Raw genomic sequence first — 20,259 nt, 5'->3', positions numbered from 1 at the left:
AGTCAATTTTTTTTTGCTTAAGATTTATTTTATTTATTTGAAAAGTGGAGTGAGAGGGAGAGACAGAAAAAGTGATCTTTATTTCACTGGTTTACTCCCTAGTGTCTGCAATGGTCAGAGCTGGGCCAGGCTGAAGACAGGAGCCCAGAATTCCAACTGGATCTCCCATGGTGACAGAGGCCCAAATACTTGGGCCAGCTTCTACTGCGTTCCCAGGCACATTAGCCAGGGAGCTGAATCAGAATTGAGCAGCTGCCACTCAGTACTGGTGCTTATGGAGGGCACCAGCTTAATCTGCTATACCACGCCCAGCCCCAGGAATCAAATTTCTAAATGATTGGCAAGGCTGAACAGCAACAGAGGCAACTGCGTTTTAAGACAGAAGGCTTTTTACCTAAGACATATGTAAGAGAATGCCTCTAAAATTTTCAGTATCATCATTTGAATCCATGTTAAGTGAATTAGTGAAGTAGAATTGGGTTGTATTTTCTGTTTCCACAAATAAAACTGTTTTCATAAATTTATACAACTTTGTTGCTCAAGATAGAGTTTCATATTGTAAATTAGCTCACACACTATGAAAAATAGGTGAATGTTGGCAGGATATACAACGTGAAAGCTGTGTAGACTGCCTTTATATATATTTGCCCAGGAACTTTGCACCTACAATCTAATAGGAACTGAATGTAGAATGTACTGGCAAAGCTAAATGCATCCCCCTCTGGAGGAGTGTACTTAATTTGTTCCCATCTTAGAGGTGCTTAGTGTGTGGTTCTCCTAGTCTTTATACTCCTGCCTCTGTTGCTCAACTACATAAAGTTTTGGCCTTATTTCTTGTCTCTTCCTCTTGTTTTCTTTCAGTGTTAAGTATTTACTATAGTGTATTTCTATTAGGAATTAAAGATGCTTCAACTGTAATAGGAGGTTTTTATTTCATCATCATATTTGTTAGCTCTAGTTACAGTGTTGTATTGTTGCTGAGTTGTTTCCCCCAAACTCTGCTTTTGCATAAATTTTCTTAAATGCAAAATTATATTATAGATTGAGTATTTTTAGGGACACACACTTCCATATCACAAAATATAGAAGTAAATTTATAAAAATATCTCTTCATTTAATGTGTTCTCAGTAGAATATATTTTTTTATCGATACACAAACTTTATGAATATTTAATTGTAATGGTTTTAAACTAATTTATACATATATCTGGAAACTTGGTTTAATGTGTTTTTTTTTGACAGGCAGAGTTACACAGAGAGAGACAGACAGACAGAAAGGTCTTCCTTCCGTTGGCTCACCTCTCAAGTGGTTGCTATGGCTGGCGCGCTGCGCCGATCTGAAGCCAACAGCCAGGTGCTTCCTCCTGGTCTCCCATGCGGGTGCAGGGCCCAAGCACTTGGGCCATCCTCCACTGCACTCCCGGGCCACAGCAGAGAGCTGGACTGGAAGAGGAGCAATCGGGACTAGAACCTGGCCGGCACCGCAACCGGGACTAGAACCCGGAGTGCCAGCGCCGCAGATGGAGGATTAGCCTAGTGAGCTGCGGCGCCTGCCTTGGTTTAATATTTTAAACTTGGTACATTCTGGGTAGGATTACTAGAATGTCAAAATCACTTAGCAAAGTAGGACATGTCAATAGAGGATGTGTAACTCTAGATAGGTCATCTTTCTGTACGCAGTGTAGGTCTTAGTTAACAACCTTACGATTTAATGATTAGGACACAAAGGGTTTTATGTCCTAACATATAAATGTGTAATAGCTATTTTCTGAATTTTTATATTAAATTTCAGAAAATTTGATAGGGGTTTTGCGTCTTTTTATGGGAAAGTTCTGTAGTGTTTTCCAATTAAAATAATGAAGCAGTTTTACTTTTTTACTGATGTTTGACAGAGGATATCTATGTATTCTTAGTAAAACCTGTGAATTAGTTGGTTTTTTTTTTTTTTAATTTTTATTATTTTTTTTTGACAGGCAGAGTGGACAGTGAGGCAGAGAGAAAGGTCTTACTTTTCCGTTGGTTCACCCCACAATGGCCGCTGCAGCTGGTGCACCACGCTGATCCGAAGCCAGGAGCCAGGTGCTTCTCCTGGTCTCCCATGTGGGTGCAGGGCCAAAGGACTTGGGCCATCCTCCACTGCACTCCCGGGCCACAGCAGAGAGCTGGCCTGGAAGAGGGGCAACCGGGACAGAATCCGGCGCCCCGACCGGGACCAGAATTCGGGGTGCCGGCGCTGCAGACGGAGGATTAGCCTATTGAGCTGCGGCGCCGGCCCCGCGAATTAGTTGTTAAAGAGTTAGTTCTGTAGCCATACATATTCTCTCTGATTTTATTTAATCATAAAGGGCCTAGATAGGCTGTGAAAGGACTCAGTGACAAAAATAAAGACAAAGTAGACTGGAAGGATGCAGACACAAATGGTGTACCAGCAAAAGGAGCAGTGGCAACCTTTGATAGAAAATACTAAGGCAGTTTTCCCAGAGGATCATAATTGTTTTAAAAACAAGCTTCATAATATGAAACAACTTTGTTGTAGTTGTCCCTGACCTTTTTCTCTGAGGCCAGAATTTCAGATAATTTAAACATTTATTTGACACTAATCAGGGACTACGAAGTATTTACATTTAAAATATATTTAGTTATATTTAATAACCTCATTCCTGTGTTCTATTTTCTTTAAAATAGCTTGCATTTCTTTTATCACATTTAAAAAAAAAATTTATTTGTTTATTTGTAATAGAGTTACAGAGAGAGAGGAGAGAGATCTTCAATCTGCTGGCTCGCTCCAAATGGCCGCAATGACCAGGGCAGAGCCAGATCAAAGCCAGGAGCCAGAAGCTTCACCTGGGTTTCCCATGGGGTGCAAGGGCCCAACCACTTGGGCTGTCCTCCATTGCTTTCCCAGGCATATTAGCAGGGAGCTGGATTGGAAGTTGAGCAGCCAGGGCTTGAACTGGTGCCCACATGGGATGCTGATGCAGCCCATGGCAGCCCAGCCCTGGCCGCTGCAGCCATTTGGGAGGTGAGCCAGGAGATAGAAAATTTAGGGTCCTGCACTGTGGCATAGCAGGTAAAGCCACCACCTGCAGTTCTGGCATCATATATGGGTGCTGGTTCAAGTCCCAGCTGGTCCACATCTGATCTAGCTCTCTGCTATGGCTTGGGAAAGCAGTGGAAATGGCCCAAATGCTTGGGCCACTGCACCCATGTGGGAGACCCGGAAGAAGCTCCTGCCTTTGGATCAGCACAGCTCTGGCCGTTTAGGCTATCTGGGGTTTGAACCAGTGGATGGAAGACCTCTTTGTTTCTGCCTCTGCCTCTCTGTAACTCTGCCTTTCAAATAAAATAAATCTTTAAAAAATCTCTCCCTCTATCTTTGTAATTCTGCATTCCAAATAAGTAAAATAAATCTTTTAAATAAAATTAGAACTTAAAAGTTCTTCAGACCCTAACATTTACATGAATTTGGTTTGCTCAAACTTCTTTGGGCTCTTCAGATATGAATGATATACAGTTTTGCAGATGATAATGATGTGAAACATCAAGATATAATTACTGTCTCTGTAACAGTAGAGTAGTTTACTCATAAGTGTAGGGAAATTTCATGTCATGCATGACTTTTATAAAGGTATATTTGGCACAGTAAAGTAGGATTGTCAGAGTGCCTTTAAAATTATCTTAAGTATTTGATTTAATGAAAAGTCTATCAGTCTCTTGATGAAAATAGATTAAGGTTATTTCTTATGCTTGATCAGTATCCTCCTCATAAAAAAAACTAAGTTTTTATATATTTGAAAGAGAGAGAAAAACAGATTCCAGCTGCTAGTTCATACCCCAGATAGATGTAACAGCCAGGGCTTTGTCATGCAGAACCAAGAGCCAGGAACTCTGTGTCTCTGTGGGTGGCAGGAACCCAGATATTTAGGCTGTTAACTGCTGTCTCCTAGGTGCATTAGCTGGAAGTTGTATAGGAAGTAGAAGTAGGATCTCAGGAGCTCTGATATGGGATGTGGTTGTTCCAAGCAATGGCTTAATCTGTTGGTCCACAGTGCCCTCCCCAAGCTAGAAATGTAGTACACAAAATAGTTCATTTATTTTTTCTTCTAAAATAAAATCCTTTTGTTCCATTACCCAGAACGGGGAAAGCCTTGGCTTCAAAAGCTGGGAAAATTGGGAACTGTGATCCATCTTTATGCCTAGAAGGAAGAGGAAATAGACTTTGGTGACTGCATATGCCCTCTTTCACATGTATGCTCAGAAATTGCCTTTTTCCTAGCCTTTTTTTTTAATTGCTCAAAAACTGTTACCTATTACTTTAAGGTTTATTCCAACTTGATTTCTATTTTCAGATAGCAGTTTCATCTTCAGAGTTTTTGAGAATGATACTCTTCTCACCCACAGAATAGTTACCCTCGAATAAACTTGGAAGACCCAAAAAGAACCAATTTATTATAATTTTTTTTTAGTATTTATGAGAGAGAATGCTGCTATCTTCTAGTTCACTCCCCAAATATTTGAAATGGAGACGATGGGACCATGCTGAAACTAGGATCCAAGAACTCAGTATAGGTCTTCTGCATCCATGGAGGGAAGTACTTAAGCCATCACCTGCTATTTCCCACAGTGTGCATTAGTATGAAGCTAGATTGGGAGGTGAGCCAGGGCTTGAAATCTGGCACTCAGATATAGGATGCAGATGTCCCACATGCTGTCTTGGGACAAATCACTAGGCCAAACACCTGCCTCCAGCTTGGTTTCAATATATAGAAATGGAGGTCCAAAGTTGTTTTTAAGAAGGTGCTGAAGGGGCCGGCGCTGCGGCTCAATAGGCTAATCCTCCACCTGCAGCGCCGGTATACTGGGTTCTAGTCCCGATCGGGGCGCCGGATTCTGTCCCGGTTGCCCCTCTTCCAGGCCAGCTCTCTGCTGTGGCCCGGGAGTGCAGTGGAGGATGGCCCAAGTCCTTTGGCCCTGCACCCACATGGGAGACCAGGAGAAGCACCTGGCTCCTGCCTTCAGATCAGTGCGGTGCGCTGGCCGCGGCGGCCATTGGAGGGTGAACCAACGGCAAAAAGAAGACCTTTCTCTCTGTGTCTCTGTCACTGGTTAACTCTGCCTTTCAAAAAAAGAAAGGTGCTGAAGGAACCTTTCTTTGAACCTTGCTTTCTTAGCATTTGAAGAATAGCAACAGTAACCAGAAAAAAAAAAAAAAGGATAATAGTGCTTCTGCTTTATGATTAGGTAAAAGGCAGATTGTGGTTAGTGAACATATACATTTGTTCATTTTTAAAATTAAAGCTACATATTAACATACTTCTTAATTGCGTAGAAAGTTTGAGCTATTGTGGCCTTTAAAAGTTACATACTGTTGAAAGCATGTAAACTAATAGTTCAGGCTGTTGATATTGGTAGTTATTTGAAAAAAATAGGTAAGTGTATTTTGATAGAATTCTGAGTCTTGGTCAAAACATTTGACTCTTTTTACTATAACCTATAATGACTAAATAAACATACACAATATGAAAATAAGTGTTTTCTTTTTTCTTCTAATTTTGTAGATGTGACATACCTAACTGAAGATTTGGTATATGAAATTCTTGAATTATGTAGAGAGAGAGAGGATTATTCACCTTTAATCCGTGTTATTGGAAGAGTTTTTTCAAATGCTGAGGCATTGGTCCAGAGCTTTCGGAAAGTCAAACAACACACAAAGGAAGAACTGAAATCTCTTCAGGGAAAGGATGAAGACAAGGATGAAGATGAAAAGGAAAAAGCTGCATGTTCTGCTGCTGTCGCTGCTGCTGCTGCTGCTGCTATGGAAGAGGATTCAGAAGCATCTTCCTCAAGGTTCGGTGATAGTTCACAGGGAGACAACAATTTACAAAAGTTAGGCCCGGATGATGTGTCTGTGGATATTGATGCCATTAGAAGGGTCTATACCCGATTGCTCTCTAATGAAAAAATAGAAACTGCCTTTCTCAATGCACTTGTATATCTGTCACCTAATGTGGAATGTGATTTGACATATCACAATGTATACTCCCGAGATCCTAATTATCTGAATTTGTTTATTATTGTAATGGAAAATAGAAATCTCCACAGTCCTGAATATCTGGAAATGGCTCTGCCGTTATTTTGCAAAGCAATGAGCAAGCTACCCCTTGCAGCCCAAGGAAAACTGATTAGACTGTGGTCTAAATACAGTGCAGACCAGATTCGGAGAATGATGGAAACATTTCAGCAGCTTATTACTTACAAAGTCATAAGCAATGAATTTAACAGTCGAAATCTGGTGAATGATGATGATGCCATTGTTGCTGCTTCCAAGTGCTTGAAAATGGTTTACTATGCAAATGTAGTCGGAGGGGACGTGGACACAAATCACAATGAAGAAGATGATGAAGAACCCATCCCTGAGTCCAGTGAATTGACACTTCAGGAGCTTTTGGGAGAGGAAAGAAGAAACAAGAAAGGTCCTCGGGTGGACCCACTGGAAACTGAACTTGGTGTTAAAACTCTGGATTGTCGAAAACCACTTATCCCTTTTGAAGAATTTATTAATGAACCACTGAATGATGTTCTAGAAATGGATAAAGATTATACTTTTTTCAAAGTAGAAACAGAGAACAAATTCTCTTTTATGACATGTCCCTTTATATTGAATGCTGTCACAAAGAATTTGGGATTATATTATGACAATAGAATTCGCATGTACAGTGAACGAAGAATCACTGTTCTCTACAGCTTAGTTCAAGGACAGCAGTTGAATCCATATTTGAGACTCAAAGTCAGACGTGACCATATCATAGATGATGCACTTGTCCGGGTAAGTTGGGCTACTGTTTAAAATCAATACTAATTTAAAAAAACTAATGATGAGGGTATTCTGATAGAGCCCAGTGAATTCATTTTATAAGTGACTATTTGGAATAAAAGTGTCATATATCACAGGAACACACGGGCATTTCTGATGTTAAGTATTTAAGGTGTGTGCTTTTGCTCTTTTGCAAGATTATAAATGTGTTCTACAAAGTATTTTTTGTCTTATACAATGATATTTTTCTCTCTGAAACATAATGGGTGTTCTAAATCTTGAAAATTAACTCAAAGTGTCTGCATTCAGAAGTGTTAGGAAAAGACTAGAACACAGGATCAGGGGAAATGTGGAGACACAAAATAATAAGTATAGATATGACTACATTTGTAAGTACACCATCACATTATAAATTGTGTTCAAAAACTCCTTGTCGTAGAAAATACACAGTTGCATTATTGTGAACTTTATTTATTCATGACATGACTATGGGCAGGTTGGTACATGTTACTAGTAAAAGTCTGGATCCCCACTAGGCCAGTCAGAAAATCCTTAAAGACATTGCTAAACAGTTTCAACTCATTTAGAAATCCATAGGGAAAACTATGGGTCTTGAAACTAACGGAAAAACCACCTATTTTAGAAATTGAATATTATATTCAATCAAATCTCAGGACATTGAGCTGAGAAAATACTGGGAGCTCAGGTACTTCCCGTTTTTCTAGTTGGAATGCCTCTTGTTCTTTACTTTTTCCTCAATATAAAATATGAATTTTAGTGTCTCTGTGTAAGTATATAGAGCCGGCCAGAAGACAGAAACCAATCGCCAGTCACATTTTACCAAAATTTACATTTATCATAGTATGCTTTCAGAGTTTTATTCTATTCAAAGTGTTATGTATTCTTATCATTGCTAGTTTTTTGTCATCAACTTCAATTGAAATGTAATGTCAACTAAAAGTACAGACAACTTTTTAAATTACAAATAGGAATACATGATAACCAGCAGATAGTTTTATTTTAAAGTGTATTTTAGTTTTAGAATTGATTTGTCTAAGTCTGAGAATTCATGAGACGGTAAGCCAGTGGCAAAAGTTGGTTGACATTTTAGAATTTAATGTTATTGGGATTTTTTGTCTTCTTTCTTTGTGTCTGGTTTTAAAAAGTGACAAATAGTGTTGAGGAAAGATCAAGCATTTTTTAAGGAAATCCAACAGTTTTGAGTGGTGACAATGACAGAGGCTTTAACTGCATGAAGCAGTTATCATTGCTTGCTTCTGATGTGTTTTTATTTTACTTTTGTAGTTGTAAGCCATATGAATAATTAATGCACTTAATAACAGTAGGCGACCAGCAACTTATTTTTACTGTTTAGCAGAATGGTAAAGTGCTTTATAACACTTTAAATGAAGGGGGATGGCATTGTGGTGCAGCAGCAGGTTAAGCCACTGTTTGCTACACCCAGCATCCCATATTGGAGTACTGATTTGAGTCCACGCTACTCTGCTTCCAATCCAGCTTTCGTGCTAATGTTCCTGGAAAGGCTGCAGAAGGTGGCCCAAGTATTTGGGCTCCTGCTATCCAAGTAGATGACCAGAATGGAGTCCTAGCTCCTGACTTCAACCTGGCCTAGCCTAGGATGTTTATGGCCATTTGGGGTGTGAACCAGTGGGTGGAAGGTCAGTTGGTCTCTCTCTCTCTCTTTGCCAAATAAATAAGTAAATACATATTTTTAAAAGAAAGCAAGTGAAGTTTGATAAAAAGCACATTGAGGTCTATCAGTGTATATCCACTGTTACAGCAGAATTGTAAATGCATACTCTGGTTGACTTTGAGTGGGTACTTTTCACCTGTGTTCAGCGAACGCCATGCCTAGCCTTTAAAAAAAACAATAAAATTACTCAGGATTCATTTCAGGGTTTAAAAAGTCCATCCACTTTACTCACCTGCCTTCTGCTGAGTTGTCTACTCAACCTTACTATCCTTGTTGCCCCCTTTTTATACCTAGAAACATTAAGACTGAGAATCACCAAAAGTTTAGGTACTTTATTCTGTTTTAAAACTTATCCTCTAGGATTTGAAAGGAGCAACCATTTCAGTTTTTGAAGTCACCTTCTAAGCAGTTGTTAAAATAAAATTAACAATGAGCTTTTAAAATTATGCTACAAGTTTTTTAGTGAGTTCTATTTAGTTAAGTCAAAATTGGATGCCCTGATTTGGACTTTTATAAATCAGAATTTACTAGATAATATCTGTACTTGAATATTAACAGTTCACTGCTATGTTCTTGTGTGTCAGATGCTTTGATATATAGTGGAAATACGGAGATGGTGCCCACTAAGAGGTTTCTTAGGTATTTACATGTTTAGATACTTAAATATTAACATTAAGCAGATTTTTATCCTTAACCTTTCTTCCCTTCCTTCAAAATTAAGTTTCGAAAAGTTTAGAAAAATAAGTCATCTAAATAGGTGTTGCAGATCAACTGATAATTTGCCTGTGTGTATTTTTTGAAATATTAAAAGCAATTGACAATTATGATAGCAACACAAAATAGGATTACTGTGAAAAGTGATTTAAGATCATTCCCTCAAGTCTCAAAGTATTATTTTTCAACATTTTATTCCATAAGGATCTACTTAGCTATTTAAGCCTCATTCTTATTTTTATAGCAGTTTAACAGACAAATAATTTTGAACTACACAGTAGGGCTGTGTAGGAAAGAAGACATTTTTTGCTAACTGGAGTTTTTAGACTTTCTTCAATGACAGGAAGAATTAGTGGTTAGTGTTTTATGGAATCTAAGATACACTGAATATAGGACACACTGTTTATTACTACTAGGTAAGAAAATGCTACCAAGAAATTGTGATTTGGCTGTTATTAAACAATTAAACTATAAGATATATAAACTTATTCATTTGTTTATAGGTAACAGAAACAAATGTATCTGGATAATCTGAAAGGTCCATTCTAATAGTTTAAACCTACACACCAGCAGTTTTGCATAGAGATAGCATTGAAGTATAAACAGCTACCCTTTCTTAGACATTCTAAACATTTTTAAACTGTTATTATATCTGAGTACTACTTCTACTTAATATCTATACTACTAAGGCATCTTTCTTGAATTACAGATTAGAATAGGTTTTATGTGGTAGCACAGGATATGTCAGGGATTATCCTTTTGATTCATATAAATCTGGCAGTATATTTTTTATGTACCTGGATTGCTTTGATACCAGGTCAGTTTTTAGAATTTCAGTATCATGGCCAATTAAAGTTCAGATCACCATTTTTTCTAACAATGAAATCAAGAGTCTTAGAAGAGGGGCTCATATGTCAGGATATAAAATCAGTGTTTTTATTTGCCCTCAGTAATCTGCCTTTTGCTAGTTTCTATGTTAGATTAATTCAAAATATTGTCATAAGAAATCCACTTCCATAAAAATCCACATGTGTATGCTGAATACTTTCCGAGAAGTATATAAATTCTCCTTTACAAAGTGCTAATGGACAAATTCTGCTGATTTGAATATATACTGCTGCATTTAAAACTACTTGTGGATAATGGATACCAGATGAGTTCACTTGAAGGAATAAGTTCCTAGTGTTATATAGCATACTGGGCAGACTACAGTTACAATAACCTAATGTATATTATATGAACAAATGGAAGAAGCAAACTGCAAGCCTCCAGTTAGAGCAATGTCAAAGGAGGAAAAATGTTGATTACCCTATTTTGTTCAGTACTAATTTTATACATGTATTGAATGTCACATCATAGCCCATATGTACAATTACTGTTAAAAAAAACTTGAAAAAACTTGTGACTTAAAAAATTCAGTTTTAAATGTTTTATCACGTAAAATAATATACTTTAATAATTTAGTTTTTAAATCATTCTTAGTTGACTAAATGGAGGTTGTTTCCAAAGAAAATAAATGCAACCCCTTCCATAATAATAGCAGGAAACTTGCTACTTGATTTAGGTTTCTTCTTTGACATTTATTGTGACTTGAGAAAGTTATTTATCCTTTCATTACCTCAGGGTTGCCATTCTATAAAATGGGTTTAATAATATTACCTAACTCATAAGGTTGTTATGGAGATTAAATGAGTTGCTATGTGTCAAGTGCTACATGTTGTTGCTGTTACTCCTGGAATATTTTTGTGCTTTAATGTCATGGATATTAAATTTTAAGACAAGCCCATAAAAATTTTTAAAACTAGTAACATGAAGTAATAGCAACAACAAACTTACAAACTCTTACTTTGTGCGGGGAATTTACTTAAGCACTTAACATGTATTAATTAATTATATTATGTTTATTTTACAGATGAAACTAAAAGAGAGTTAAAGTTATATGTTTACAATTACCATAATAGAACATAATGCATTAAATTCTTTTGGCAATCAAGGTGAGGAGCATAGAGTAGAGATTGGTGGAAGTGAACAGATATGTAATACGGTATTAAGAATTAACAATAAATTTGTCTCAGTTTTATTATCACATACCTTAGGTAGAACTAAGACTAGGACATAGAACCTTTGAATCCCAAAGTTATTTTCAGACCTACATTGACTTGACTCTAAAGTCTTGTAAATAGGCTGTCAGATTCCTTTGAGGACACAACATTGTCAATCTTTTGTTCAAAGAGCAAAGTTGTTTTAAATGTTAACAATGTGTGATATGTTATGTTAATAATATTGTCTGCTCTGTAGAGCTCTTCTTTTATTAAACATACACAACTTTGTAATATTAAGATATTGTGCCATTTATTTTCTTGCAAATGAAGAAACAGACTTAAGTTACTTGATAAAGCTCAAAGCTTATGTTAAGGGACAGCTGGAACTAATTACAAAATGCTGGCTCAAAACAAGAACAGGCATTCTTTAAGGCTAAAGACTAAGTTTGTAGACTCTTAGAACCCCTTAGTTGGACAAGGGTAGTTGATACTTTCAGCCAGTTTTCTCAAACTTTTTTTTTTTCACTGCAAGCCCTAGTAAATATTTTACACAGCATTCCAGCAAATACACATATCCATCTGTATATCTAATTGAAACAAAAGTTTAACACTAAGTCCATTACTATGTGAAATATATTCTGATTTTTATTCCCTTCTGATTGGAAGCCCTGAAAAGCATTATACTATCCAGTAATGAGGTGCAGTTTGAAAAACATGGAGGTAGGGTACCCTGACCTGATTTGTGAATTACAAGATTCTGGGTTTTTTTTAATAGATATTATAATGTCCAAATGAGTAATCTTACCTAAGTAATCAATCACTGTAGGGCTGTATAAAGCAGTTACTCTGGTAATATTTCCATTGTTCAAAAACACTCTTAAAATTCTGTTTATTCTAATACTAATACCTTTGAATGCTCTGTTTTGGGATATGTTCATCTTGGAAGAGTGACTTTTTTGAACAGCTAACAGACATTTGGAGGCAGTTAGGAAATAAGAGGGATAATTAGGAATACAGTTAGTATTAGATACATAAAACAGTAAACAAATTATAACATAACATTTCATACTCTAATTTAGTGTTTGTTTTATGATTCTCATAGTGACAGATTAATCACATTATTCTTTAGATACGAAAAAGTACTTGGTCAGATTTGCAGCTGAGAATGTTAGGTACTCAGATTTGACAACTTAGTAAGGACATGAACAAGGGTATGTCTAGCCTGCTTTCAAGAAAATATGGGTATAAGATTCTTTCTAATCCATTAAAAAGTAATTTATGCTAAATGCTATTATGAGCAATAATAAACTGCTTCCTTATTCAGTGTATTTTTGAAGCTTTAAAAAAATAAATAAAAGAGCATAGAGATAGCTCCTTTGCTGGTTCACTCCCCAAATTCTTGCAGCAACCATGGCTGGGCCAGGCCTAAGCCAGAGGCCAGGAACCCAAACCCAGTGGATAGCAAAGACTCAATCACTTGAGTCATCACCTGCTGCCTCCCAGGGTGTACATTAGCAAGGACCTTGAGTTAGAAGTAGACTCAAATGCAGGCACTTCTATGGGGATGTAAGTGTCCCATTGGTGTTTGAATGGCAAGGCCAGAAACCTGCCCCCAGTGTATTTTCTGTAATTGAAATTATGTGTAACTTGATAAATATTAAGACTTAACTCTTAAGTCTATCTTCTAATAAACAGGATTACTAGTGGCCAGTTTTGAAGTAAAATTCCTGTATTTCATCAGTTTTTGCTGAAGTGATTTCGTTTTAGAAAATCACTTGGATGTTTGGGTTCTTTCCAGGTTAAACACTCATATTATATACAAATAAGAGGATCTAATTTTCTAGAGTGTATTAATTTCTTAACAAATCAAATGATGATTTTTTTTCTGTCCTGTATGTCTGTGAGACTGAATCTTTGTCTTCACTGCCTTTTAATCATTTGGCTTCTTATTTCCTTTGAAAAGCAGTGTCAGTACCTTTTATTTGCTTCCTTAATCCTACTCATTGTTTTTATGTTGCTTCTATTTCTTATTTTGATTTTATCCTGTTACTGACAGTCATCTTGTTTTTCACACTTATCTTTTCAATCATTAGCTAGAGATGATCGCTATGGAAAATCCTGCAGACTTGAAGAAACAGTTGTATGTGGAATTTGAAGGAGAACAAGGAGTTGATGAGGGAGGTGTTTCCAAAGAATTTTTTCAGTTGGTTGTGGAGGAAATCTTCAATCCAGATATTGGTAAATATTTTAGTGTTACGGTGGTGTTACTTATTCCCAATTAAGAGTTCATCTTGGTTTATAAATATTTTATATACATATAAGGACCAAAATTGTAGATTTCAGGGACTGCTTTGCAATACTTATTCAAGTTCTTACTTAGACTTATTTAGCCAGATATTCTAGTAAAGGAAACTGTCTCTGGTAAATTGAATTACATTTAGAATAATTAAAGGATTTGTTTGCTCTTTGTAATCTAAAGCACTGATCAAACTCATGGTGTACTGAAATTCAAGTGGTTTGAAGAATGTTGTGAGAAGGTCTCACAGGTGTATTATGTTTAGAAACACTGGCTAATATCAAATTAGTTACGTTTATTCATATTGAGATTTCTTGGGGAGTAATGTAACGTTTCCCCAAAATCGTTGACTGTAGAACCTTCTTTCCACAGCCTCCTCCCTGCACTTAATAATATTTGACCCAGGAAAATTCTGAGTGTACTTTTAGATTATTTATGCCAATATGACAGTGAATTATCAGAGTTCTGTTTTTTATCCTTTTTCTTGTGATAGTCCAAGAAGAAAAGGGCAGAGACACTACCTTTGGGATCATCTTTACTGTATAGTTCTGAATTGGTTCAATTTCTACATTGTAATCAATTAGTTATTATTGGGCTTGCTTATGTTTAAAATTGAGTGCTTGACAGTTACAGCAAAAGGTCTTCACTAAGGGTACCCTCAAAGTTGTGAGGACTGTAGTAAGCTTACTGTGTAAGCTCCATGAGTTTGGTGAACCTTAAAATTGTAGTTTCTGATTTATCTAGAAATGTGAAATATTAGTATACTTGTATTATATGCAAAAATGTTTTAAAGAAATACAATAAACAGGTCCAATTAATAAAATAACTTCAGTAATGGCAGTAGAAATATCAAAAAGAAATATTTTTTTTGACAGGCAGAGTTAGTGAGAGAGGCAAAGAAAGGTCTTCCTTCCGTTGGTTCACCCCCCAAATGGCCACTTCGGCTGGCACCCTGCGCTTATCCGAAGCCAGGAGCCGGGTGCTTCCTCCTGGTCTCCCATGCGGGCGTAGGGCCCAAACACTTGGGCCATCCTCCACTGCCTTCCCGGGCCACAGCAGAGAGCTGGGATGGAAGAGGAGCCACTGGGACAGAATCTGGCGCTCCAACTGGGACTAGAACCCGGAGTGCTGGCGCCGCAGGCGGAGGATTAGCTAAGTGAGCCGCAGCACCGGCCAAAAAGAAATATTATTATAAGAGACATCTTGTAAAAATGAAAAAATGTGCCCTTGAAAAAATGTGCCCAAAATGAAATCATCTTTGATTTCAAACTTGTTATCTTTCATATACAAAGATGAGGATAGTTTACCTATGTAATTTATATTCCTATTATTGTTTATTGTTCTTGAAAACAAGGACATGCATTTGTGACAAATTCTTCAAATGTTTCTATTAATTGAACTGTTTTTGGCATGATGAAAAATGATACCCTTACCAGGTTATATCTTGGCCTGAAAAAAAAAAAAAGAGTAGAATTCAAGTATGAATTGGATGATTTTCAAACCATTATTTTATGAACATTATTTCAAACCATATTTAATGAACATTGCATTAGGAAACTGTCCAGTGCTTAATAGATGCTCTTAATTATTAAGGAGAGATTTTGAAATTCCTTTTTTAACTTAAACTAAATTTAAATTGAAAGTGAAAATCAAGGAAAGTTTAAATTTTTTTCAGTATTCTTATCAATGGATTTTGAAATATATTTGTATTTTCTATTATTTGATATTCAAATTCTTAGTTCTTTTGGAAATTACAGATTTTTTTCAGATTTAACTTATTCAGCTGCATTGTAACAACTGAAAAAATTTGTTTACTGAAAAAGTTGTAAATTTAATTAAAATATTTATCTTTTTTCTTACCCATTTATTTGAAACAGAAAATGTTAATTTGGTCTTACTCAAACTCAGAGAGCTAAACCAAAGACTATGTTTGAGTTTTGAATGGTGAAAAATATGTGAAACTGGAAGACTAGAAAACTTATGTTGATTCACAGTTAATATTGTATTAAATAGCTTTCTTTAACTGTTTCAAGTTTATTAAATTTATACATACAAATTTATTAAAAATAGATGCTAGAAAAATTTCACAAGCCATTATCTGATTTTGAAAAAACAAAAACCTTACCATAATTAAAGTAGATGTGAGTTACTTTTGTTTTTTTTTTAAAGATTTTATTTATTTATTTGAGATGTAGAGTTACAGACAGTGAGAGGTAGAGACAGAGAGAGGTCTTCCTTCTGTTGGTTCACTCCCCAAATGGCCGCAAAGGTCGGAGCTGAGCCGATCCGAAGCCAGGAGCTTCCTTCTGGTCTCCTATGTGGGTGCAGGGTCCCAAGGACTTGGGCCATCTTCTCCTGCTTTCCCAGGCCATAGCAGAGAGCTGGATTGGAAGAGGAGTAGCTGGGACTAGAACCAGTGCCCATTTGGGATGCCGGCACCACAGGCAGAGGATTAACTTACTGCACCACAGCGCTAGCCCCGGATTATGCTTTAATAAATGAAATATTTTCAGAGTACAATAGTCCTGTTTCTTCTTCTGTTTTTGCATTTATTTTTCAGCCACTGAGTGGATAAATATGTGTGAATTAATCATGTGTTAGAAGGTTAGAAAGCTTAACAAACAGATTTTCTGACTTTGTAGAAGTGCTGCCAAAATTGTTAATTACTGTGTTTCCTTGGCTTGTTGCCATTTGCCACATACTGTTTTAACAAGTCATGATGTAATAGAAAAACATTTTTGGTTCACTTAGTGTATATAAATTTCATATGAAAAATGAAATCCTGTTGTTTGCAACAAAATAGATGCAACTAGAAACCATTATACATAGTGAAATAAGCCAGTCTTAGAAAGACAAATACAATATGTTCTTCCTGATCTGTGGCAACTAATAGAGTGCCTAAAAAGTAATTTATAGAAGTGATATTTACGCTCTGAGCTTCAACGGTTTTGAACTGCCCTTGACTGTTGAGGAACAGATTCCATATTCCATACTATTTTTCGAACTCTTTACTTAGTGTAGGGTTAATCTTATGAATATAAAGTTACTTGAAAATAGATCTTTATATAAAGTGAGAATGGGAGAGGGAAGAAGAAGAAGGGTGGGAGTTGGTGGAGAGGGAGAGTGGCGAGGAAGAGTTACTGTTTCTAAGATTGTATATACAAAATGCATGAAGTTTATGTACCTTAAATAAAAGGTTTCAAGGTATAATTTTTACATGTGTAATTATTTCAAGTTTACATTGATAATGTTCATAGGTCTGTAATAAAATACAAAATTAATCTTTTTACAATTGTTTTTGTAGGTATGTTCACATATGATGAATCCACAAAGTTGTTTTGGTTTAACCCATCTTCTTTTGAAACTGAGGGTCAATTTACTTTGATTGGCATAGTACTGGGTCTGGCTATTTACAATAACTGTATACTGGATGTACATTTTCCCATGGTTGTCTACAGGAAGCTAATGGGGAAAAAAGGAACTTTTCGTGACTTGGGAGATTCTCACCCAGTAAGTCCTTTGCCATTTTTTATACAGTCTCTTATATTTTGTTTATAATCTTTGATGATTTTTATATTGAATAACATGAAATTGTTTTAATCATATTGTTATACCATGAATATTTTAAAAAAGGGAGAAATTTTTATGTATACTTTTTTAAAAATGAAATTGACAGGTACAGTAATAGTTGTTCTGGCTGAGTAACTTGGTGGCTGCAGTTCCACGGTACTCTGCCACCTTAAGATATTTTCGATGTGAAATCCACTGTTAAGATAGTGGTATGAGGTTTCTCAGAAAATGGAATGACAGCAGTGACTGAGAGTCTGTCTTTTCTAGATTGTAAACTATGTAAGGGGAAACAATGGATATTTGTACTTTAATATTTATTAACAAATTTTTTTTTCAAGAAAAATCATATAAACTATTTACTGTTTTGTGCACTTATTGATAGCCTCAATTTTCTGTTTCTGATTTTTAGGTTCTATATCAGAGCTTAAAGGATTTATTGGAATATGAAGGGAATGTGGAAGATGATATGATGATCACTTTCCAGATATCACAGACAGATCTTTTTGGTAACCCCATGATGTATGATTTAAAGGAAAATGGTGACAAAATTCCAATTACAAATGAAAACAGGAAGGTAAATAAGTTTATTATATCACCATTGGTTTATTAACTTCAAAGCAGGTGTGCTTATAACTTTCCAAGAAGTATTTAATATGATTGAAATCAAGAACCAAGAAATCTCCTAATCAGTGATGTAAATGGTAGAACTGGCATGAAAACACAGGTGAGTACCAAATCCCTTTTAGGGAAAGAACAGTGAAAGAGCAAGAGAGAGAGTGAATAGATCAGTGTAGCATAGCTATAGTATACAGCAAGAAAGGAGCAGATTTTTTTCTCATACTGGTTTTAAGTCACAGAAACAATGATAATTGTGTTTAATCTCTATGTATATATCTCTGTGTTTATGTATATTTATTAGTGATATAAAGAATGTTCTTCAGAAATATATACATTACATAAATGTTTCTACTGACTATAAAAGGTGGTAATCACAAAATTACTATAATTTAGTATACCATTAAAAGAATCTTGTTAATATAAATCTTTTAATAAACTATTACGCTCTTTTTAGGACACAAAGTGCATTTTCTGATTTTATTTTGGTGTAGTAACTAAAGTATCAAGTTAAAACACCAGCATTTTTGCTTAAGTGGATATAGTAGGCAGTTCACCAAATGTATTGTAGTAGAAAACATGTAATTTTCTGGTTTGCTCAAATCAAGTACTTTACACTTGGTTAAAACTGTTGGCTTTTATAAGTAGATGTGCACATGGTTTAAATTTGTCTGTTTGCATACTTAGTTTAGGGAAACTATATCAAATAGTTTGTATCAAGGCCTTAACTTTCATATTCAGTCCTGTTTAATATACTATTGAAATTTACATCTATAAACCATTTTATTTAGGTTGCTTTTTGATAGCTTAATTTTGACTGTTGTAGAAAGCTATGAAATTATAATTATTTTCCTTGTGTATATAAAATTACAATTTAAAAAATATTGTATGTTTTTTTCTTTTGGAAAATAAAAACACTGTTCAGACTAATGGCTTGTTGTGTTTTGTTTGTATAGTGCATTTTAAGAAGTTCTTGTTTTCTACAGGAATTTGTTAATCTCTATTCTGACTACATTCTGAATAAATCAGTAGAAAAACAGTTCAAGGCTTTTCGCAGAGGTTTTCATATGGTGACCAATGAATCTCCCTTAAAGTACTTATTCAGACCAGAAGAAATTGAATTGCTTATATGTGGAAGCCGGGTAAGAAAGCAGATATCTGCAGAAAACAAATTCATATATTGATATATTGCTTGTAATGGTGTAGTATACAAGATGTTAAGACATATTTTCTTGAATTTGCAGAATCTAGATTTCCAGGCACTAGAAGAAACTACAGAATATGACGGTGGCTATACCAGAGACTCTGTTCTGATTAGGTGAGGTACTTAATTGTTAAAAAGAAAAACTGATTCACCAGTGTTGGCTTTATCCTTTAGACTTTGTCTATAAATAATACTTTCCATATAGGCAAACTTATAGACTGTTATGTATAAAATTAGGAATGTGTTTGTAATATAATCATGAGTTTTTATAATCAAGACCACTCCTTGATCCATTGGCTGCTGAAAGATGTTGTGTTAGCAGGCATGAAAATATTAGAGCTCTTGTGTAACCAGGTACATTGTCAATATGAGCAGGAATCTGTTTCTGAGCTTTAGGTCTCAATAGTAGGCTTGTTGTAAAGATATGCTATTATCCATGCTTTGGTCTCCATTTGAAAGGTACAGAATAGATTTAATTGAATTCCTAAGAGCCCTTGACCAAATAAACATTAACTTCAACTTAAAGTCACCAGTTGCACTACTTCCTAACAAGAGTCAGCTTATCCTTAGAAGTTTTGAAGCCAGGGATTGACTTACCCTTTATAGCTTTGAAAGTTGTTTTTTCTTATATCTAGACCACTAAACTTTCTCTCCATATCAATAGTAAATAAAACTGGCTTTGCTTTTTCTGGAGTAGCACATTAATTTCCAATAAGAACTCTTCTCCTGCATTCACACCTTGACTTTTTGACTCAGAAGGGCTAGCTTTTGGCATGTCTCCACTTTTGATGTGCTTTTCTCACTAAGCCTGATGATTTCTAGCTTTTGATTTAAAGTGAGAAATGTGTGACTCTCACTTGAATACTTAGAGGCCATTTTGGGTTATTAATTGGCCTGATTTTAGTACTGTGTCATAGGAAAGAGGGAGGCCAAAGGAAAAGGAAAAGGAAAAAGAGAACAACCTATCTATCCATGGAGCAGTCAGAACACATACATTGTTTATCCGTTAAATTCACTGTCTTATATATATGGGCATGTTTGTAGCACCAAAACAGTTATGATAGTAAAATCAAATCACTGATTAAAGACTACCCTAACAGTCGAATAAGGAAAAAGTTGAAAATGTTGCAGAAATTACCAAATGTGGGAAAGATACCGAACACATACTGTTAGAAAAATGGGACTGGTAGATTTATTACAGAGTTGCCACAGACCTCCATTTTTTTTTCTTTTTTTCTTTCTTTCTTTCTTTCTTTTCTTTTCTTTTCTTTTTTTTTTTTTTTTTTTTTT

The 20,259-nt window shown here is 35.6% G+C and overlaps 1 protein-coding gene across 7 annotated transcripts in view; it reads left to right on the top strand.

The window, feature by feature from the left end:
* Nucleotides 1-20,259, top strand: part of UBE3A (ubiquitin protein ligase E3A) — a 117,490-nt gene that overhangs the window by 62,779 nt on the left and 34,452 nt on the right. For all 7 annotated transcript variants that reach the window (XM_062205023.1, XM_062205022.1, XM_062205020.1 and 4 more), the window contains 6 exons: nt 5,559-6,826; nt 13,378-13,522; nt 16,885-17,090; nt 17,560-17,724; nt 18,752-18,907; nt 19,010-19,083. In XM_062205023.1, coding sequence (XP_062061007.1) covers nt 5,559-6,826; nt 13,378-13,522; nt 16,885-17,090; nt 17,560-17,724; nt 18,752-18,907; nt 19,010-19,083 — 2,014 coding nt within the window. The remainder of the gene's footprint in view (nt 1-5,558; nt 6,827-13,377; nt 13,523-16,884; nt 17,091-17,559; nt 17,725-18,751; nt 18,908-19,009; nt 19,084-20,259) is intronic.

The sequence above is a fragment of the Lepus europaeus genome, chromosome 11, assembly GCF_033115175.1.
Source record: "Lepus europaeus isolate LE1 chromosome 11, mLepTim1.pri, whole genome shotgun sequence".
Taxonomy (NCBI): Eukaryota; Metazoa; Chordata; class Mammalia; order Lagomorpha; family Leporidae; genus Lepus; species Lepus europaeus.
Note: the sequence above shows the minus strand (reverse complement) of the source record. Positions and strands in the feature narration are given on the sequence as shown.